The 23578-nt window shown below is 39.3% G+C and overlaps 1 protein-coding gene across 1 annotated transcript in view; it reads right to left on the bottom strand.

Annotated features, from left to right (window-relative positions):
- The window catches only part of mpl (MPL proto-oncogene, thrombopoietin receptor), a 28426-nt gene extending 5606 nt beyond the window's left edge, over positions 1–22820 (bottom strand). Inside the window, exons 1-10 of the mRNA XM_061976359.2 lie at positions 22697–22820; positions 22466–22586; positions 19122–19300; positions 18043–18200; positions 6971–7127; positions 4279–4384; positions 3993–4162; positions 3769–3914; positions 2554–2713; positions 1499–1580 (exon numbers count right to left, since the gene is read on the bottom strand). Of these exons, the coding sequence (XP_061832343.2) occupies positions 1499–1580; positions 2554–2713; positions 3769–3914; positions 3993–4162; positions 4279–4384; positions 6971–7127; positions 18043–18200; positions 19122–19300; positions 22466–22586; positions 22697–22787 (1370 nt within the window). The 5' untranslated portion in view covers positions 22788–22820. The remainder of the gene's footprint in view (positions 1–1498; positions 1581–2553; positions 2714–3768; positions 3915–3992; positions 4163–4278; positions 4385–6970; positions 7128–18042; positions 18201–19121; positions 19301–22465; positions 22587–22696) is intronic.
- Between the last annotated feature and the right edge of the window lie 758 nt (positions 22821–23578).

The following is a 23578-nucleotide window of genomic DNA, read 5'->3' as shown; positions in this document are numbered from 1 at the left end:
ATGCCAAGCCACGTGTTAATCAACGTGGCTTCATAGTAAAAGAGTGCGGGTACTAGACTGGCCTGCCAGTAGTCCAGGCCTGTCTCTCATTGAAAATGTGTGGCGCATTATGAAGCCTAAAATACCACAAGGGAGACCCCCGGACTGTTGAACAACTTAAGCTGTACATCAAGCAAGAATGGGAAAGAATTCCACCTGAGAAGCTTAAAAAATGTGTCTCCTCAGTGTTGTTAAAAGGGAAGGCCATGTAACACAGTGGTGAACATGCCCTTTCCCAACTACTTTGGCACGTGTTGCAGCCATGAAATTCTAAGTTAATTATTATTTGAAAAAAAAAAAAATGTTTATGAGTTTGAACATAAAATATCTTGTCTTTGTAGTGCATTCAATTGAATATGGGTTGAAAAGGATTTGCAAATCATTGTATTCAGTTTATATTTACATCTAATACAATTTCTCAACTCATATGGAAACGGGGTTTGTAATAAAACGATTGCGCACTGTACAATGTCTGCTCTTACTTCTATGACAACTGATAGAATGTCCATATCTTCTTGTTTAGATGAAGAATTAATCATGATGCACACCAAAGGTTAACAAGAAAAAGTCTCCCTGCATGCAGACACTGTCTTCGGTTGTGTGTGGTTGTCTCCATCTCCAGGTATAAATTGAATGACACAGATGCACAACTTGTAGATTTATGGCTAAATCCTCCTAATAGCCAGATGAGAGGCATTATTTATAATCTAGAACAACTGACACAATGATGCGGGAGCAGCAGGACATCGCTGCCGGCTCACAGTAAAGCAGCAGAGGTCGACTGAGCTGTGTGTTATCCATCTGCCCCTCAAAAAATAGTTTGTCTGCGTATGCACTTATAATAACAACATAGCTAATATTTGGTTAATGTTCAGATCACAGTATGTATGAAGAGTATTGTTTGTAGGTTTCAGATGGTTATTTAGAGGGTTTTGTGGGTGGAATAGAGAGCCCCAATTGACTCCATTGATACCAGACTTTTTATTTTTTTTATTTTTTTATTTACGACTTAGAATGCATAAAAAAAGAAAAACATGTGTTCATGTCTTATATAGGGGTCCTTTGCGTATTTCCAGTCTGACTGATCTGATAATATGGTCTGAGTACAGAAGTGTTACTCCAGTGACGACAATCTACGAACATTACTGAAGACGTTCGGAGCAAAATATTCAAAATGACTTGAATTTGTGGCATTTTGTCATGTTTTGACGGTATTTTCCTATTCTTTGCACATTGTAATTACAATATGGCTTCATGGATACAATGAAACACAATTAAGCATATAAAGTCAACTATTTTTTTCACTCTACTTGTACTTTAAGCCATGTCAACACCACGACACAGACCACCAGCCTATCTCGAATCAGTTAAAAAAGGCAAATATCGCCACCACGACGCGATCCCATGATCGGGATCGGGATATCTCTCGTGATGATGGATGGAAAAATTAAATACTTACTGGAAGTAAGTAAAAACCAAAGAGATGAAGATGACAGCAGTTATCAGCAGTGTGACAGGGATGCAAGTCATAAGCAAAGTATCTGAAAAAGTCATATAATGGTCTCGTTATTACTGTAATGTCCAACAAAACAAAGAAATAATATTTTATATTTTACTGTGGTGGGGGGGTCTCAAACTCAATTTATCTGGGGGCCGCTGGAGTCAGCTATGGTGACCCTGAGCTGTTAAGTCATGATGCATGTAAAATTAAATAATTGTATATTTTGACTAGAGACACTTCTGCTTGCTTAGCAGTAGCTGCTCTTTGTGTTGCCCATTGTGTGTTTGTGTGTTTTGTCAATTTTGTGTTTGCACTGTTATTGTCGTTAGTGGGATTCAAGATTGCCATAAAATATTATACTATAAAAGAGATGGCCACAATTACATTAATCACCTGGAGACATCCAGTTATAATTAGGCAAACAAAACATAAAAGTCCTTAAGTTTTAAAGGGAATAAAACATTTTGGATTGTTTGTCTCTTTTTTTCCCCTCAAATTTCTCAATAAACTTCAGTCCTAAATTAAGTTAAGTTCCATCCATCCATCCATTTTCTACCGCTTATTCCCTTCGGGGTCGCGGGGGGCGCTGGAGCCTATCTCAGCTACAATCGGGCGGAAGGCGGGGTACACCCTGGACAAGTCGCCACCTCATCGCAGGGCCAACACAGACAGACAACACTCACACTCACATTCACACACTAGGGCCAATTTAGTGTTGCCAATCAACTTATCCCCAGGTGCATGTCTTTGGAGGTGGGAGGAAGCCGGAGTACCCGGAGGGAACCCACGCAGTCACGGGGAGAACATGCAAACTCCACACAGAAAGATCCCGAGGCCGGGATTGAACTCACGACTACTCAGGACCTTCGTATTGTGAGGCACATGCACTAACCCCTCTGCCACCGTTAAGTTGACGGCCATAAAATATGGGCCCGTGGGGCACGAGTTTGAGACACCTTTGATAGGCTTAACTACTTGCATATGTGACTAATGAACCGCTCCATTGATCTTACCTATTCCTGCAGGAGTTTTTCCCGTGAGAACATCCGACCAGTCGCTCCATTGACCAGAAAAAAAAGATCCATTTGGTTTTGCTCTGACCTTTACCTTGTATTGGCTCCTTGAGGGAGTCTCCAAACATGTGCTTGTTGATGGGCCCTTCAGGGAAACCAACTGAAGAAACAAAACATTGAAGAACTGATTGGTTTTTAATGTTGGAAATCCATCAATCAATATTGGACCGCTGATTAGGGGTGAAAGTCAGACTATGAATACAAATATTTTTTGCAAACCAGTAATTATAATCTGCAAATTATGTGTTGTTGAGTGTCGGTGCTGTCTAGAGCTCGGCAGAGAAACCGTGTAATACTCTTCCATATCAGTAGCAGGTAGCTAATTGCTTTGTAGATGTCGGAAACAGCGGGAGGCAGCGTGCAGGTAAAAATGTATCTAATGATTAAACAAAAAATAAACAAAAGGTGAGTGCCCCTAAGAAAAGGCATTAAAGTTTAAGGAAGGCTATGCAGAATGAAACTAAAACTGAACTGGCTACAAAGTAAACAATAACAGAATGCTGGACGACAGCAAAGACTTACTGTGGAGCAAAGTGGCGTCCACAATGTACATCATGGCAATCGACAATGTCCCCACGAAAAAGGATAAAGACAACTAAAATATTTTTAAAAGCTAAAACAAAGTACATGCGGTAAATATCGCTCAAAGGAAAACATGAAACTGCTACAGGAAAATACCAAAGAAAGAGAAAAAAACACCAAAAATAGGAGCGCAAGACAAGAACTAAAACACTACATACAGGAAAACACCAAAAAAAACTCACAATAAGTCACGGCGTGATGTGACAGGTGGTGACAGTACACCTACTTTGAGACAAGAGCTATATTGATGCATGGTTGGTTATGGTTTAAAGTCCAACAATTGCGACAACGACTTTTTACTGTCAACTGAGTTTTGTTTTTTTAATGATTTCTCCTGGTGAAACGCAAAATATGTGCCTTGGCTCAAAAAAGGTTGAAAAACACTGTTTTAAACATAATTATGCAAAATATTTTTGTCTTTTTAAAATAATAAAAAAATATATGTATGCATTCTTTGATTTTTTGGTTTTCAGTTTTGACACCCCTGCACTGCAGGTTTAGTAACTCCTTATTAGTGGGGAAAAACTTGAGTGTCATTAGTGAATTAGCATGTTAGAAAGGGCAAAAACCTACCAGCCATGATTTGCTCTCTCTGATTTGGCAGCCAACTTCATATTGCATGTGGGCAGACAGAGTAATGATATGAGGTGCCTCCCATGTCAAACACAATCTCCCTCCCTCCAGAGATCCTCTCAGATCAGCTGGTGGAGATGTTTTAACTATCAAACAAAACGTGAACGAGTATCAGATAATGCTCTGTGTGATGCGATCCATATTTAATAAAGAGGTTCACTCACCGATGTTTTGGATTGTGAACTCTTGGCTGTAAAAGGTTCTGCTGAGTGGAACTGTGGGACTGCTTAGTTTGATTAGGACTTTTCTAGACGTTTCTCCCTGAAAACTGCATTGGTCGGTCAGCATCCCGTCATGCAGACACTCTGTCCAGTCAGTCCAGCCCAAAGACTCACTGCAATTCAAATACATTCAGGTTGTGTTTCTCTCAGAAAAACTAAATGTTGTTTGTGCATTTTTTTAGGCAGAGATTTATGTGTATAATAAGAATGACAAGATTGGAACTGCTACCTCAGGTGCATTTTGTAGAAAAGTCTTGGTTGGCTGTATCTGCTGACGTTCCAATGGCAGGTGACTGTTTGCAGGTCACAGGTGTAGCACTTCAGTGAAACGTCCTCTGCAAAGAAAAAATTTACAATTGATCTACAATAAGGAAATTAATATAAATGCTTACTCTTTCTAGTAATTGGGTATCAAAATAAATGCTGTATTGCAGTGGCGGGCCAGGCGTTTCCCACCTAGGCTTTCAGTGATGTCCCACTTCAAAGATGACCTCTCAAAATACAATAATTGATGTGACAACAGGCAGCACGGTGGAACAGGGGTTAGTGCATGTGCCTCACAATACGAAGGTCCTGAGTAGTCCTGAGTTCAATCCCGGGCTCGGGATCTTTCTGTGTGGAGTTTGCATGTTCTCCCCGTGACTGCGTGGGTTCCCTCTGGGTACTCCGGCTTCCTCCCACCTCCAAAGACATGCACCTGGGGATAGGTTGATTGGCAACACTAAATTGGCCCTAGTGTGTGAATGTGAGTGTGAATGTCTATCTGTCTGTGTTGGCCCTGCGATGAGGTGGCGACTTGTCCAGGGTGTACCCCGCCTTCCGCACGAATGCAGCTGAGATAGGCTCCAGCACCCCCCGCAACCCCAAAAGGGACAAACGGTAGAAAATGGATGGATGGATGGATGTGACAACATGACCATTGCTGGAAAAATACTATACAGGAACATTTACGCCCTAATCACATCAACAGTATAAAAAACGGGTTATTTTCTGGCGCATTTCAAAATCAATTAAAAGGCATCAGCAAATAAAACATATCTTATGTGGTACTATCAAAATTAAAATTGCAAAAAACATATTAAAAGTAAAAAAATAATAATATTAGAATTAATGAATGTTGTCTGTCTATCTGTGTTGGCCCTGCGATGAGGTGGCGACTTGTCCAGGGTGTACACCGCCTTCCGCCCGAATGCAGCTGATAGGCTCCAGCACCCCCCGTGACTCCAAAAAAAGGGACAAGCGGTAGAAAATGGATGGATGCATGGACAATTAGTAGGACCTATTCGACGCAGTATAAGCCAGCGTTACCCCTCGTCGTCGGCTTATTCGAGTGGAAATGGTGAGCATTTCATCGCCAGAACAGCTGAGCTAGCTTCTGGGGTTGGCTGACATGGTCTCACAAGCAATGTTCCCTCTAATTGTTCATGTGTCTGAGCAAACACAAAAACTCCCTGAGCATTCAGTGGAGCACATGTGAGCAACATCACACGTGGCAATACCAGCAGCACACCTGTCTCAAACCAATCTTTTATAATAACACTCAAATGAGAGGAGTCATTTTCATGAGATTATTTAGTAATATTAGTGATTTGGCCCACTTGTAATGAAAATAAAAGAAATCTTGTTTTTCATAAGCTATGGATTAGTATTGTACAATATGTCTGGGTGGGGGTCCTGCTTTGGAAATCATTTGTACCCCTTTCAGAGATCACATTTAGTTGCCCTTAAACACCCTCATGTTGCACAATGAAATGTAAGCATAGGATGAAGTGTGCATTCCTGTAACTTTCTCTAGTTACAGCATTCCATGATTAATATCAATAAATTAGCATTAATAATAAATGACAGTAGAATAAGCACGCGTATGACTGAAGAGTCATAGTGTAATTTTGTGTGGTGTTTGAGTTGTCCGACTTTTTGTGTGGCTATAAACGCACCAGTGGCTTAGTGCTATGCGTGTTGGTGACACGGCAGAAAATGACTAGTTTTTCGAGATAGAAGTTTTTTACTCATGTTTTTGGTGTGGTTATGGCCGAATATAAACAGTTTTGCTCAATAAAATGATCGATATAATTCCTGTCCTCGAAGCATCTCGATAGACGTTACAATAATTGAACGGTGTTCAATTGGACGGTGTTGACGAACACCGTTAGGGCCGCTTGTTGTCACTGTCACTCAGAGTTGCATTGCAAAATTACACAGAATAAATGTGTTGATTTTGTTTAGAATTCAGATGGGATTTGATTTGGTGCGCGGTATATATTTGCTGTGCGCAGAGGACGCTTGAGCAGTGCGCAATTGCGCAGGCGCGCACCTTAGAGGGAACGTTGCTCACAAGATGTAGTTTCTCTTTAAATATCCTTCTTGAAAATGGCCTTGCAAATATATATCTGCCACCACTCAACGTTTTGTACTCCTTCTCGGCTATCGCGGTTTGGCTACGGCGCAAAACTTCCCGCTTCCTGCTAAATTGAAACTTGTGAATGGATACTCACTTTGGAATGACAAGTGAGTATCCAATCACAGTCTCGTTAACGTCTGGCTACTTAGATAGGCTACTGACAACAACTTGTGATCTGATTGGCTATTGCAACTGTCTCTCAACTCTATGTGTTCTCAAATTCATCCGCTAACAGTCCCGATGAGTATCCAATCACAGGCCATCTAGAAGGCCTTACTGACAACAATTTGTGATCTGATTGGCTATCGCAACTGTCTATCAAAATCCATTAACTTATTCAATGATACTATAGTCCTGTATTTACTTGGTATCGTTTCAAAACCAAAATCCCCAGTATCATCCACTGATAATCTTAAATTGCAAATGTCAAAATTATTTTTATTTATTCAAATTGTATCCCTCTTAATTATTCTAAAAACCTTAGCACATACACTTTCCCCCCACTATCAGCAGTACACACCTGCACTTTGTGGCACCATCTCCTTTGCAGAATCTGACCAGGGACTCCAGTGTCCTGCATTGTCACTGTTGGCACACTTGACTGCGACCTGGATTTGGACCTCTTCCGCTGGGATAAGCGGTCCTAGCACCACCGTGTCATCCCACTTTTCAATTCCCTGGAGTACAAATAAAATGTTTTGAACAGATCATTTTAACCATGTTGTGTACAATAGGAGACAATTAGTTGACGGAATTTTTACTCCAGTGTGAATTATTCCTCATCTAAAAATATTTCAATAGTTAGTCTTAGATTCTAATGAAGCTTAAAGGTTTGACCTGAACTGTGTATTCCTCTTTGTCCAACTCATTGTAACAACGATGTAATAAACTATCAAAGACTCTGACACATGTGACAACCAACCACATCACAGGATGGTTGTCCAATACTATATGGCACTTGTGTCAAACTCAAGACCCGGGGGCCAAATCTGGCCCGCCACATTATTTTATGTGGCCCGCGAAAGCCTGGAAATAATATGCGTTAATAAAATGCTTAATATTTTCTTACTAAATATATTTGTTATTTCCATTTTGACATTAAAAATCATGTCGCTTCACACTCGGCTGCAAACCCATCCAGTGAGATCTGAAGATCCTGGCCAGATGAAGCAATCAGGACCACATCATCTGCAAAAAGCAGAGACCTAATCCTGCAGCCACCAAACCGGATCCCCTCAATGCCCTGACTGTGCCTAAAAATTATGTCCATAAAAGTGTTACGGCACGTGCACAGTCAGCTGTTCCTTTGTCAACACACGCTGCAGGACACGCCCATACACACTCTGCTTCTGCTGCCAAGCGCCAGCACAGCTGCGCGCAATCATCAATTGACACACCTGCTGCTGATGACACCACTCCCCATAAAAGCCAGCGTGTCCAGAGAACCAACGCTGGAACGTAGTCTCTGCTTGCAAATTCCCTCTGTCGCCTTGGAGGTGAGCTGTGTGCCTCACTTCTCTGGACCCCTCTGGATTCTGATTGCCTCCCTCGATCCTCGACCCCCACTTTGGACTCGGACCTCTTGACGCCCCTCTCAGCCCCACGGACCCCCGCTTGTATCACGGATTCTCCTATCTGCCTCGCCCTCCTGAAATGGTCGCATTCTCACTCAACACGCACTCACAACAACCACTGGTAAATATTCATTGTAACATTTCACTTAGTCCTGCAAACATACATAGTAGCATACACACTCCACCTCATAATCAAGCTCAAATAAAACTGTTGAGTTGTATTCCCATTGCTGTGTCGTCTCCTTCCCCGTCGAACACAACAAAAAGTTATGAACAGAATCCGTGACAAAGTCAGAGTCCAACCCCCCCAAGGGAAATAAATTACACCAATTTGATGGACTGACTCAGAATCTATTCAATGCTGTAAACTTTATTTTTTGTAATGTATTATTATTCAATTACATTTTTGTTATATGAACATATACAAATAAAACATGCTGAGAAATAATCTACATTCAAGTTACTGGATCATTGGGACAAAAGTTGTACTTTATACTGTTGTTTTAAAATGAGAAATGATTCTATCAGAATATGCAGCTGTTGAAATGCTTACTAAATAATTAGTTGCTTGGTTCAGGCCCGGCCCTAACCAATCCGGCGCCCTAGGCAAGATTTTAGGTGGCGCCCCCCCACATCGGCAGTGAAGTGTATATACTCACAAGAACCCGAATAGCTTTGTCTTTGACCTTTTTTTTTTTTACTTACAACTATACCAGTGACATGCAGTCACTAGAGGCAGGTGAGGCGGGGCCTCACCTGCCATCATGGAAAGAAAAAAAATTTAAAAAGAAAAAAAATTTATTAAATTGTTATATGTATCCAGTGATTATACTATAAAGTTATTTTCCATTTAACTTCACCAGTTTTAGATTATTTTTATTAAAAATCGCTGAATTTTCACATTTGCCGTTCAAATACTGAGAAGAGACGGTGCGGTGAACAGCAGCCAGTTGAGGCACGTCACTCAGTGCCTCAACATGGATTCGGGACTCGGCTAACTGCTGGCCTGCTGTGCAGTGAGACTGTATTGCTATATGAATTATATTATACATTTCCATAGTTTAGTTAGCTGAGGTATATAATGTACAGTGTATTTTGTCAACAACTGTATGTGTGTAACGTATTTCTTGTGCTGAGCGATCATAAAACGGCTGCAAAAGACGCACTGGCTGAGGCTCGCAGTAATCCCGCCTCCTGCACCCCCACCGTTGATATAACACAGGAGTGTTATATCAACTAAAGCCCACACTTAAACTTTCCACGTGCAAGATTGAATGTATTTAAAAAAGTTATTTCATAAGAAGCCAAAAAGTGCAAACACAATAATGTTCGTGTTGGAGGAGTTGTGAATGACTGCAGGGCCACAACATTACGTACACCTGCAGACTGCAGGTGTATCTAATTCACAACTCCTCCAACACGAACATTATTGTTTTTGCACTTTTTGGCTTCTTGTTAAATAACTTTTGTAACCTATTTTCATGGGCTTTCCTCTTTGTGATGTTAAGTTCCTGTTATGCGCTGTTATACAGTATATGCCTCGAGCTCTTATTTTGAAGGCGCTAAGAGCGGAAGTGATGACATGGGATGGAGCGGAAGTTTTTGAAAGTAGGTAAATAATGTGGTCCTCGTGTAAACTGGAGCCTCCGTGTTTGTTATTTTGTAGTTTCATACAGTATAGGCGACATTTATAAACCCTCGGTTACACTTTTTTAAATAGATTCAATCTTGCACGTGGAAAGTTTAAGTGAGGGCTTTAGTTGCGGCGCATGGACTTAATTTGTAAGTAAAGGTAAGAACATAATAACTTTTTTTTCATTAAATGTGCTTTTATGTGTGCTACAGTTTGTATGTGTAAAGTTAAAGTTAAGTTAAAGTACCAATGATTGTCACACACACACTAGGTGTAATGAAATTTGTCGTCTGTATTTGACCCATCCCCTTGTTCACCGCGCCCGGGAATCATTTTTGGTGATTTAATAACCCCCAATTCCAACCCTTGATGCTGAGTGCCAAGCAGGGAAGAAGGCTGGTATGAATTTTTAAACACAACCCGTTAACTGCTGCCAATCAAATGGTGAATAAGATACTCTTTAGGGTTCATATGTTTGTAAATCTGACTGTGATGAAGTCAGTGCCTCACCAGCCATCAACCTCACCGCACGTCACTGAACTATACCTAATATATAAAGGGGTGGAAAAGTGACTATTACCTGCAGGGCAAACATTAGCTAACCAGAAGGCAATAACAATGTAAACAAAAAACACCTGCTTAAAAGATCTAATACAAATGTCCCTGAGGAATGTAAGGTGGGAGTACTGTAATTACCTAACGTTACATTATTATTTTCCATAACAATTTAGCCCCCTCCACAATATTAACCCGACGTTAAAACCGAACTAGCTATTTATTGATTAGCAATTGCAGAATCATGTAACATTAGCTTAATGCTAAAAAGCCAGCTACTAGTAGCTGTCTTTTTAGCATTAAGCTATCACATTCTGTAACAGACAAATAATTTCATGTAAATAAATAAATGGGTTGTACTTGTATAGCGCTTTTCTACCTTCAAGGTACTCAAAGCGCTTTGACACTACTTCCACATTTACCCATTCACACACACATTCACACACTGATGGAGGGAGCTGCCATGCAAGGCGCTAACCAGCACCCATCAGGAGCAAGGGTGAAGTGTCTTGCTCAGGACACAACAGACATGACAAGGTTGGTACTAGGTGGGGATTGAACCAGGGACCCTCGGGTCGCGCACGGCCATTCTTCCACTGCGCCACGCCGTAGGCTAACGTTACCTACCTGCTACCTCTGTCTTTTCTCGTTTCTCCTCCTCTTCTTTTCTCTTTTTTCTTCCCTGGGCACCTGACAGTTTTGGCCGTTTTGACATCTTGTGTTGATTTTTTGATGTGGTGACGTCCAAAAAGAGTCATGATACGGGAAGGGAGGGGGCGCACCGTGCGGGGGGAGGAGGGGGGTGGGCGTAATGTTGTAACAAATAATATTTCTATTAAATAGGCTTTACTTTGCATTTTAATTAACGTGGGATTATTTTTTTGTATTTAGAAATAATAGTACCAACTTTTTTTTTTTTTTTCCCCCAACATTTGTGGCACTGGCGTGGCGCCCCCTGATGGACGGCGCCCTTAGCATTTGCCTATACGGCCTATGCCACGGGCCGGCCCTGGCTTGGTTCGTACATCTGCGGTCCCCTCCAAGGTTTCTCATTGTATGCCGAGTTTTTTTCTTGCCCTGATGTGGGATCTGAGCCGAGGATGTCGTTGTGGCTTGTGCAGCAGCCCTTTGAGACACTTGTGATTTAGGGCTATATAAATAAACTTTGATTGATTGATTGATGTACTGCATGCAATTGCATGTCTTTGAAGAAATTCAATATTATCAAAATCAAAATATTATATTATCAAGTATTCCAAAAATATTTGTACTTAAATGATTTCAAAACAAATGATCAATCACATTGGAGACTGTAAAATTGACAATAGATTTTACAGTTTAATTTTTTACCGTAAAATCAACTTTGGTACTGTTTTTTTCCCATATACAGTAAGACACTAAAACAAAAGACACACAAAAAAAACATTAAAACAACAAGATTTTATGGTACAAAAACTAACAAAAACTGGCAGCTCTGTTGCTTGAATTTTACAGCTAAAACAGTGGTATTATTTCTCTATTCCATTTCATTTATTAAATTTTTTTATATGCTTTAAAAAACCCCCACTTCTTTTACTTTAAAATTCTGGTGACTGAGCTGCCAGTTTTGGAAGTACATTTTTAATATTTTTTTGCAGCTTATGTAAAAAAATACATTGTTAATGTATTATATAAATACATGTATATTCATACATTACTCATCGCTAAAAGCAGCCCTCTGAGGGCAAACATAACTGCAATGTGGCTTTCAATGAAAAGGAGTTTGACACCCCTGCTATATTGGGTTGGCTGTCACAATATTTTTGTAGAGGTAAAACTAATGTTTTTCTTTTAAAAGGAAAACAATTAGAATGTTTAATATTGTTGCATCTTAACACAAAATGAGCAAGGAACAACCGAAAACATATATTTGGGCCAGCTTACTGTATGTATGAATATTAAGGATGTGAATCTTACAACTCACGATTCAATTTCAATTGGGGTGACGATTCAATTACAAATTGTTTGTCAATTCGAAACAAATCTCGATTAAAACCGATTCTTGCGATATATTATTTTGTATAAGAATGATAATAAAACCTTTTAAATAGAAATGTCCGATAATATCGGCCTGCCAATATTATCGGCCGATAAATGCATTAAATTGTAATATCGGAAATTATCGGTATCAGTTTCAAAAAGTTAAATTAATGACTTTTTAAAACGCAGCTGTACGGAGCGGTACATATCCGGTAAAACGCGGACGTTGCGTCTCCCAGTCAGCAGCCCCTTCCCTCTCCCCTCTCCCCTCTCCCCTCTCCCCTTCCCCCTCTCCCACACACTACACAGGAGTTGACGACTGCAGCATGAGAGGTTTACTGGCGACACTTGATGACCTCATCAAACCGCCGCGAGCGTAGCATAACAACAACAAGAGTGTGTTGTTGCCGGTGCTGTAGCCGTGGCTAACAAGCAAGCTCGCTCGGTGACTGACTGACTAACATGTCTATGGTTTGGGATTATTTTAAAGTGTGTCTGACGGGGAAAAAAAACTGTCAATTTGCAATGACTGCAAAAAGTTGGTTATGTGAGGAGGAACCAAGATGTCTTCCTTTAATACGAGCAATTTGATCTCCCACTTCTTCAAGAATCAAAAGGAGATACGCGATGAATACAAGCGGAAGATGGATGAAAAGCAAACACTGAAAAAAAGTAGTATCACACAGTTGTCGCTTAAAGTCTCTGCCGAGAAAAAACAAAAATACAACAAAAACCACCCCAAGGCGAAAGCCCACGTTGTGGTCAGGGACAACGCACGCAGTATGGCAAAAGCTACGGTGGAGTTCGGTATGGCTAGTCTGCCCTGCATGGCGCAGCATTTCAGAAGCTCTGGCTGACTGCTAGGCCACTTCAAGCACTCACCACTAGCTTGCAGCACATTTGTGTTACTCATACAAATACGTTAGAGCAGGGCAGATTGAGCCCAGTTTATAATTTCCTGTTGTACAGTATACCAGGCAGTCTTGCACTCAGGGCCGGCCCGTGGCATAGGCCGTATAGGCAAATGCTAAGGGCGCTGTCCATCAGGGGGCGCCACGCCAGTGCCACAAATGTTGGAGAAAGAAAAAAAAAAGTTGGTACTATTATTTCTAAATACAAAAAATAATCCCACATTAATTAAAATGCAAAGTAAAGCCTATATAATAGAAATATTATTTGTTACAACTTTACGCCCCCTCCCTTCCCGTATCATGACTCTTTTTGGACGTCACCACATCAAAAAATCAACACAAGATGTCAAAACGGCCAAAACTGTCAGGTGCCCAGGGAAGAAAAAAGAGAAAAGAGGAGGAGAAACGAGAAAAAGACAGAGGTAGCAGGTAGGTAACGTTAGCCTACATGAAATTATTTGTCTGTTACAGAATGTGATAGTAACCTGGCTTTTTAGCATTAAGCTAATGTTACATGATTCGGCAATTGCTAATCAATAAATAGCTAGTTCTGTTTTAACGTCGGGTTAATATTGTGGAGGGGGCTAAATTGTTATGGAAAATAATAATGTAACGTTAGGTAATTACAGTACTCCCACCTTACATACCTCAGGGACATTTGTATTAGATCTTTTAAGCAGGTGTTTTTTGTTTACATTGTTATTGCCTTCTGGTTAGCTAATGTTTGCCCTGCAGGTAATAGTCACTTTTCCACCCCTTTATATATTAGGTATAGTTGTAAGCCTAGTTGTTAAAGTGCACATCATTAATGTTAATTAAGCAATATGTATGTAAAAAATATTGTATTTCATATATTCATTTTTTATTTTTGCATTCATTTATTTATTCATATTTTTTTTTATCTTGTTAACTATTCTGATTGTTAATTTGCTTTCTTTAAGTAAAAAAAAAGGTCAAAGACAAAGCTATTCGGTTTCTTGTGAGTATATACACTTCACTGCCGATGTGGGGGGGCGCCACCTAAAATCTTGCCTAGGGCGCCAGATTGGTTAGGGCCGGGCCTGCTTGCACTAAAGGAGGACTATGTTATTGTTTACTTTATTACTCTAGTGTACTCTGGACTGAAGCTGTGTGCCTTCATTGTTTTTGTAGCTGCTGTTTTGAGTCATGTTTAAAAAAAATAAAATAATGCTCTTTGTGAAAGTCAAAGTATAGTATTTTCCATAGTTGTAGTGGGTATCAGGATTATCTCAGGGAGAGCATGTCCCAAATTCCAAACTGCTGTTTTGAGGCATGTTAAAAAAAAAAAAGCACTTTGTGACTTCAATAATAAATATGGCAGTGCCATGTTGGCACTTTTTTCCTTAAATTGAGTTGAAATTGTTCTCTTATTTTGGACAACCTTGTTACATTGTTTAATGCATCCAGCGGGGCATCACAACAAAATTAGGCATAATAATGTGTTAGTTCCACAACTGTATACTGTATATCGGTATCGGTTGATATCGGAATCGGTAATTACGAGTTGGACAATATCGGAATATGGCAAAAAAGCCATTATCGAACATTTGTACTTTTAAAAACAGGTTACAGGTTGCTGACATATAAGCGCAGAGGGTAAGCTGGAGATGGCCTAAAAACTTATTTTTAGATTTTTACTTCTTAATAGTTAAAAAAATAATATTAAAAAAATCTGAAAAAAATGAATACAATAAAATTTGATTTAAGAAAAAATTATTAATCGATTTTGAATTTTATTTAATGAATGAGAATTGCTCTTCTTTTGCTCGATTTTTTTCAGCACCTCTAATCAATATATGAGTGCACGTGACAACCAACTTGTTTTTTTTGCTAGCATCAAGACTTACAACTGCGTGACAACTAGTTAGCTTGCTAATAACAATTTGACAGTCGTCCCTCGTTTATCACTGTTAATTGGTTCCAGATCCTGTTGTGATGATATTTTTAGTTTCTAAGTTTTTAACATTATTAAAGCCTTCTAGACATGAAGTAACTCCCCTATGATGACCTTTACACTTTTTTGACAAATATAGCAGACATAGTAACAGAAAATAAGACATATTGTACTGTAATAAATATAATACATACTGTACAGTAATAGAGATGCATGCACACACACACACACGCACTCACGCAAACACACACACACACACACACACACACACACACACACACACACACACACACACACACACACACACACACACACACACACACACACACACACACACACACACACAGACACTGTTCTAAAACATAACCTAACTTGTGAAAATACAGAAACTTATTTGATGATAATGATGAGAGTACAATACAGTACACTACCTTAGATTTATTCCTTAAGGTTAAATTAACCATTTTATTTTTGAAAATGCTTGATTTTGGCAAAAAAAATATCTCAAATGTGCTAAAATATACATATTTTGACTGAAAAATTGGCTGCAGTCAAATGCAAAAAAACAAAGAATAATCATATGATTTTTGGATAAATATAATTTAAAAAACTGCGATAGAGTGAAGTCGTAAAATTTGAAGCACAAAGTAGCGAGGGGTTCAAGGATTCTGTATAGCTTTGTTTAATTATAAACCAATTATGTAAAAGCCTCAAAGTCAAATATGAAAGGGCGGAATATTTACAATTGGATATGAAAAACAAAAAGTCCTACCACCTCAAGTTCGGCCGTCTTACTCTAAGGCAGTAATTCTCAAACTGTAGTAGGCGTACCTACCACTAGTGGTAGGTGGGCTTCATCTCGTGCGGGGGTCGCATGTGGCTCTTTAGCACCGACCTAGTGGCTCCCTGGAGCTTTATCAAAAATGGAACAAGATGGTGGAAAAATATATTTGTTGTTTTAATAATGTTTCTGTAGGAGGAAAAACACAACACACACCTTCCTAATTGTTAGAAAGTCCACTGTTTAATATGTTTGTGTTTATGCTTCACCGATGAGAGTATTTGGCCATCACCGTTTTGTCCTACTAATTTTGCCGGTCCTTGAACTCACCGCAGTTGGTTTATGTGTACAACTTTCTCCGTCGCTGCCACAGAAAGACATGTTTCATACCACTCCTTCTTTGTCTCATTTTGTCCATCAAACATTTTATGCTGTGCGTGAATGCACAAAGGTGAGCTTTGTTGATGTTATTGACTTGCGTGGAGTGCTAATAATCCAATGCTAACATGCTATTTAGGCTAGCTGTGTGTACATATTGCATCATTATGCCTCGTTTGTAGGTATCCATCCATCAGCTGCATTCGGGCGGAAGGTGGGGTACACCCTGGACAAGTTGCTACCTCATCACAGGGCCAACACAGATACACAACATTCACATTCACATGCACACACTAGGGACCATTTAGTGTTGCCAATCAACCTATCCCCAGGTGCATGTCTTTGGAGGTGGGAGGAAGCCGGAGTACCCGGAGAGAAACCACGCAGTCACAAGGAGAACATGCAAACTCCACACAGATTGAACCCAGGACTGCTCAGGACCTTCGTATTGTGAGGCACATGCACTAACCCCTGTTCCACCCTGCTGTAGGTATATTTGAGTTAATTTAATTTCCTTTACTCTGTGTATTTAATTGATATTTGCATGTCTCATGAGACATTATCTGTATGTAATATTGGCTGCATTTCTGATTATGTGCCATGTTGTTCCAGACCACAGCAAACGTTACCATGTTGTTCCAGACCCCAGCAAACGTTACCATTTTGTTCCAGACCACAGCAAACATTACCATGTTGTTCCAGACCACAGTAAACGTTACCCAGCTTGCAAATATTGTAATAAATCCATTAGAAGAAGACAGCTTGTCCTTTCCTTTAATTTGGGCACACACATCTATACCTTTGGCAGTTTTAAGCCAGTCATTTCCAGGAGTTATCTAACCCTCTGAGACACTTCCTAGTGTGTTGCCTTCATAATAACACTATATAAGGCTTTTAACCTTTTGCGGCTCCAGACACATTTGTTTTTTGTATTTTTGGTCCAATATGGCTCTTTCAACATCTTGGGTTGCCGACCCTTGATCTAGTGGTATGCCAAATAACCACTTTATTAAAGTACAGTGTTTTTTTTTTGCAATATTGACACTCAGTGTTACTGTTCAAACTGTATGTAATGCTACAGTGATCAAAAATATTATTTATAATTGTTAAATAAAAACCTATACTATGGTTTTAAGAAATACTTAGGCTTATTACGCTACTGTATATTAACCTCTTAAGGCCCAAGCTGTTTGTTTACATGCTTTTTTTTATTTCTCTTTGCTATTTGGGCTTATTGGACCCTATTTAGAATAAAAACTAAAAATCATCTTTTAATATGATGTACTTAGTCCATAAGTACACAAATGTGTACTTCATGTGTAGTGACATGCAAATGTTTATTTTTACACTTTTTTTTCCCAAATTCCATTGTATGTTATACTCTTCTGACACCACCAGATGACAGTATTAGTGTCCATATGTCGGCATAAGACCCCAATTCAGTAGTGTACACAATTTTGGAAATACGAGCTAAAAGGTGCTGTCCACGCAAGTGGCCACTAAGGCCTTTAGAGGTTAAGGTTGGTCATTATGGTGGTACTTGGAGAGACACATTTTTGTGAGGTGGCACTTGGTGAAAAAAGTTTGAGAACCACAGCTCTAGAGAACACTATGGAGGTGAGCTCTGGTCCTAATTATGTACATTTCCATACCACCATTTAAGAAACAGGTGGCGGCATAAAATGATTGTGACAACCAATTCCCTGCTTTTATTAGGCCCACTGATTCATCAGTTGGCAAAAATATATTTTAAAATACAAGCTTATCTTAAATTTTCTTAAAAATAAATAAATGTAATAACAACACATGCTCCTTGTCATCTGTACCTCTTTCGTCGTCTCTCCCATGCCTTCAGAGGAGTATCGGATCCTGTATTTCACTTTATCCTCCCAGTATTTTGGCACCCTGCTGAGCCATGAAACCTGCAGCTGGCCAGCTTCGCCATTTTGCTGTAAAGACACGTTGAAGGGTGCGGCCAGGAGAACTGAAAAAAAAAAGACAGAATTTGATATATATATATATATATATATATATATATATATATATATATATATATATATATATATACACTATATTGCCAAAAGTATTTGGCCACCTATCCAAATGATGAGAATCAGGTGTCCTAATCACTTGGCCCGGTGTATAAAATCAAGCACTTAGGCATAGAGACTGTTTCCACAAACATTTGTGAAAGAACGGGCCGCTCTCAGTGATTTCCAGCGTGGAACTGTCATAGGATGCCACCTGTGCAACAAATCCAGCCGTGAAATTTACTCGCTCCTAAATATTCCAAAGTCAACTTTATTATAAGAAAAGTGAAGAGTTTGGGAACAACAGCAAGCCAGCCACCAAGTGGTAAGCCACGTAAACTGACAGAGAGGGGTCAGCGGATGTGCAAAATGGACAAGTTTGGGTTTGGAGGTTTCCAGGAGAACGCTACATTTCTGACTGAATTGTGCCGAGTGTGAAATTTGGTGGAGGAGGAATTATGGTGTGGGGTTGTTTTTCAGGAGTTGGGCTTGGCCCCTTAGTTCCAGTGAAAGGAACTTTGAATGCTCCAGGACCCCAAAACATTTTGGACAATTCCATTGGATGGCACTTCAAGTTCATATGTGAGTAAAGGCAGGTGGCCAAATACTTTTGGCAATATAGTGTATATGTATTGTATGAATATCTTTTTACACAATTTTAGGAAGATATGCAACTGTACAGTACAGTTTTTCTGTGAAAATTGAAGGAAAGAACAAATGCGTTTAACAGAAAGTACCTTATTGATACGCGTTATTTCATTATAGCACATGAAATGATGTCACTTTGACACCTGTGCACGAGGCCATCATAGGATGACTTAGTATGAATTGATGAAGGAACGACTGGTTTAGAAGAGGGAAAATAAAAGTCTTACTGTGGTCTTCCACACTGACAGTGCGACTGCAGATGGTGATGTTGGTGTTCTGCTCCACCACTTTAAGATGTATGTCCACGTAGGTGACAACGTCCAAATACGGGAATGAGCAGATGTGGAGGAACGTCCCGTCCGTCGTTCTCTGGATTGACAGGTCACATCTTTTCTCTCTGGGCCGCCTTGATTGTGAGGACATGCACAATTGTTGCCTTTGATAAATATCATAAAGACCAGTGATTCTCAAACTGTGGCACATGCAGTGGTATGCCAAATAGTAACTTGATTAAATGTTCAAACACAGTGTTACTATTCAAACTGTGTGTAGTATTACATTGGCCAAAAATATGAAATATACTTGTTGAATAAAACCTCTGCCTTATTTTTAATTTATATTTAGGCCTACTACCACACTTGCCAACCCTCCCGAATTTTCCGGGAGACTCCCGAATTTCAGTGCCTCTCCCGATAATCTCCCGGGACAACCATTCTCCCGAATTTCTCCCGATTTCCAGCCGGACAACTATATTGGGGGCGTGCCTTAAAGGCACTGCCTTTAGCGTCCTCTCTCACCTGAAAAGGAGACTATTATATATGTCTCCGTTATCCATAGGTTTATCTATAACCCATAAAGTAGGCAGGCATGGAGCTATTTCTCAGCATGTGTTTATTCCAGCCGACACGTTAATACAGTGACACACAACATCCGGATTCCCATCATGCATTGCTTCAAAACTACGGCAAGTAGTAATGTCCAAAATTTCCAGCCGGACAAACAATATCGGGGGCGTGCCTTAAAGGCACTGCCTTTAGCGTCCTCTCACCTGAAAAGGAGACTATTATATATGTCTCCGTTATCCATAGGTTTATCTATAACCCATAACACGGTGGCCGAATGGATATAGTCACTCATGAACGGTCAGAGAAGCACAAGGTGGTGGCAACGCAGTATTATGAGCCACCTTGCAAGCGACATCCCGTTCTCATTTGCGGATGTTTTCAACAAATCCGTGAAGGATATGTTCCCGGATTCAGAGATCGCTCACCAGTACTCAAATGGCAGAACAAAAGCTACTCAAATAGTGAAAGGTAAGTGTTATTTTTTTTTTTTAAGTAAGCAGCAAGTACAGTACAGTTAGTAGAACAACTGTGTTTTCATTACTGTGTACTGTACTATCTATATATATATATATATATATATATATATATATATAAGAAATACTTGAATTTCAGTGAATTCTAGCTATAAATATATTCCTCCCCCTTAACCGAAAAAGGAATAGGCTGAAGTCAAGGCTTATATTTGCCTATTCTATACATTCACTGAAAATTAGATTGCCTGGAACATCAACGTTCAAAAAATCAATGGGATGGAAGTAATCATAGCTATATTTTATAATGTTCCATTATTTTACCTTTCAAGGCTTTCTTAAACCTTAACAAAGAACTACATGTCTTCAACTCATCACTGAGTTTGTTCCAGCATTTAACTCCTAGAACTGAAATACATTTGTATTTTATATTCGTTCTTACTTTACATATTTCAAAAATCAATATCCCCCATAAACTATAGTTTTCTCCTCTTAATTTAAATAACCTATTTGACTTGTGTACTAGCGTTCTCGTCTCGTAACATGCAGTTTAAACCCTGGTTGGATCCCAGAGCAGTGTAGCAGTTCCTATTCACAATTAATAGTGAAAAAAAATATCAGCATACAGCCAGTATAGCATGAAGTCAATTTGGTGGACACATCATGAATCATAATTTCCCTAACATCACAAAATCGTCAATTATATTCACCTTTATGAGTTCAAACCCCGGAAGAGTCATACCAAAGACTATAAAAATGGTACTCATTGTATCCCCGCTTGGCACTCAGCATCAAGGGTTGGAAATGTGGGTTGAATAACCAAAAATGATTCCCGGGCGCGGCCACCGCTACTGCTCACTGCTCCCCTCACCTCCCAGGGGGTGAACCAGGGGGTGGGTCAAATGCAGAGGACAAATTTCACCACACCTAGTGTGTGTGTGACAATCATTGGTACTTTAACTTTAATTTAATGTGTTGACAAATGTCCCCATATTTGAATGCATGCAGGGTTTACAGATATTCCTAAACTGCCTTGCTTTTCTTTTTGTTATTTTGCGGTTACAACAGCTTACTGATAGATGACAGTTCAGTTTCAGTTTATTTGGAACATGCATACGATACAATGTAATGCATCACACATTTCCAGTTGTTTCATTACAGCACGTCCGAAAAGGAGTAGGAGGAAGCAGAGCTTATTTAATCCTACCCCTTTTCTTACCATAGCAATTGTATCCAATGTCCTTGTTCTCTGTAACAGAACAGTGAACAAATAAATAATAAATAAATAATATACCATAGTAAGCAAAACAAATATTAAATACATAAATAATCTTTGTCTCAATAGAAAAAAAAGAAGGAAAAAAAGGGTTCAAGATGTTCAAAATAATTCCTTTTCTATGTACTTTGTGAACACTCGTAGTTTGAACAGTCTCTATATACTAAAGGTTTTAAGTGTTGTACGAGCATACAGATGTTTTAAATTAGATTTTCCTCTAAGGTTTTAGTTCTCCTCTTTTATTGAGAAGAATTGTTGTACATTCTTGGGTAGCAGTTTTATAGTTTGCTTTGTACATAATTTTAGCTGTTTACAAATGCACCAAATCGTTGAATTTCAATAATTGTGATTTAATAAATAAAGGGTTTGTATGTTCTCTATATCCAACATTATGTATTATTCTCAATGATCAATTTTGTAACACAGTTAGTGAATGAAGCGCACATTTGTAGTTGTTTCCGCATATTTATACATAACAACTCAGATATGGTAACACTCGTGAGCAGTAGTGTATAACATGACACAATAACGTTTTTTGTAGCAACTGATGCACGACATTGACATCAAGATGTATGCATTATGAGAAAACAGCTTGCAAATAGCTTGCCACTGTACTGTGCATGAAAAGGTTAATGTAGACAACACATCAACAAATACTACAATAATAATGCAATAGAATACAGGGATTAAAAATTAAATTAATCAATTGATTTTTTTTTAAATGATCAAATGACATCCCTAATTTGCATGTACTATTTCAAGTGCACTAAGGTACCAGTGAGCAATTAAACCAGTCTCAGGATTATAATATGATTAAAATTGCACCAAGAAAAGAGTAAAACATTTTCAGCAAACAGATTTTTCCCTGACACTGAAGCACATTATTACTAAATAATAAACTATGCAAGTGCAAGTAAAGTCCTCAACACTCAGTTTTTAGTGACAATAAGTTCTTCAAAACATACTGATTGATGACATACTCGCCAATGTTGTAGTAGAAATTGCATGTGCTATTTCCTGTGGTCTCAAAGAAGCAGGTGAACTCCTCCTCTGTCCTCGTGAAACATTTCGGGTCTGCCTCATCCTTAAGGAGCAAAATATCTAACCCAGAAACAACGACCACAAAACATTACAGAGACTTAAATGACAATATTTATTTTTCCAAGTTTTATTTTGCTCCAACTATCTCAGTCTATTAATATTTGTCCTACCGTCCTGTGAAAGATGAGTGACAGTCACATCCTTGCAATGTATCCAAAGTGCACAGATAACTTGGAGCCACAAGCTGAGGAGTAACTTCATTGCATAAGTCAAAGTTGTGTTCAATTTAGTTAACGACCTAGTACGTGTGTGTGTGTGCGTGCATTCTCTGTGTTGTTTTCACCAGGCAAAGGTGGGGGTGTTTAGCAGGCCAAAGGGGTTGGTCTTATGTGACAAGAAGGAAATAGTGTGTGTTGATGTTTGAAGTGTGTCAAAATTCAACTGAATAACAAAAGCTGTTATACACTCGGAGGCCAAAACATTACGTTTCTATGTACATTTTGTTCGCCGTAAGCCCAGGGTGCAGAGACGGCAGGCGTAGCGCAAGTAAAAATGTATTTAATAACAAAAAAAGTGCACATGAACTATAAGGAAATCTACGCAGTTAGTTACAAAACAATGAAGCAACGTAACATTGACGCGAAAAATCCAAAGGACAAGACTGGCATATAAAGCATCTTGATAGGCAACTAGGAATAGGTGTTTCCTGATTGCCAATCAGAGACAGGTAGTGTTGGGACTAACGCGTTACAAAGTAACTAGTAGTCTAACGCGTTTTTTTTTATATTCAGTAACTCAGTTATCGTTACTACTTTATTTTACGTAATTTTTTATATAGTATCGGCTAGAAACTGAGAAGATCTGAGTGTGTTTTATTGGACAGCTGCGGTGTCGTCCTTCTGATTCTTCTTGTGTCACAAGAAAAGAAGAGGCGCGCTCTGTGTGTGTGGGTGTGTGTGGGCTGGGGGGGCGTGTCTGTGTTTACTAACAAGACATCATGGCAAAGCCGAAGCCGAGTTTCTTAACATGGAGATATTCTCACTACTTTTCTT

Source organism: Nerophis lumbriciformis, linkage group LG14, assembly GCF_033978685.3.
Source record: "Nerophis lumbriciformis linkage group LG14, RoL_Nlum_v2.1, whole genome shotgun sequence".
Taxonomy (NCBI): domain Eukaryota; kingdom Metazoa; phylum Chordata; class Actinopteri; order Syngnathiformes; family Syngnathidae; genus Nerophis; species Nerophis lumbriciformis.
The sequence above is the reverse complement of the archived record's forward strand: the minus strand, read 5'-3'. Positions and strand labels throughout refer to the sequence as shown.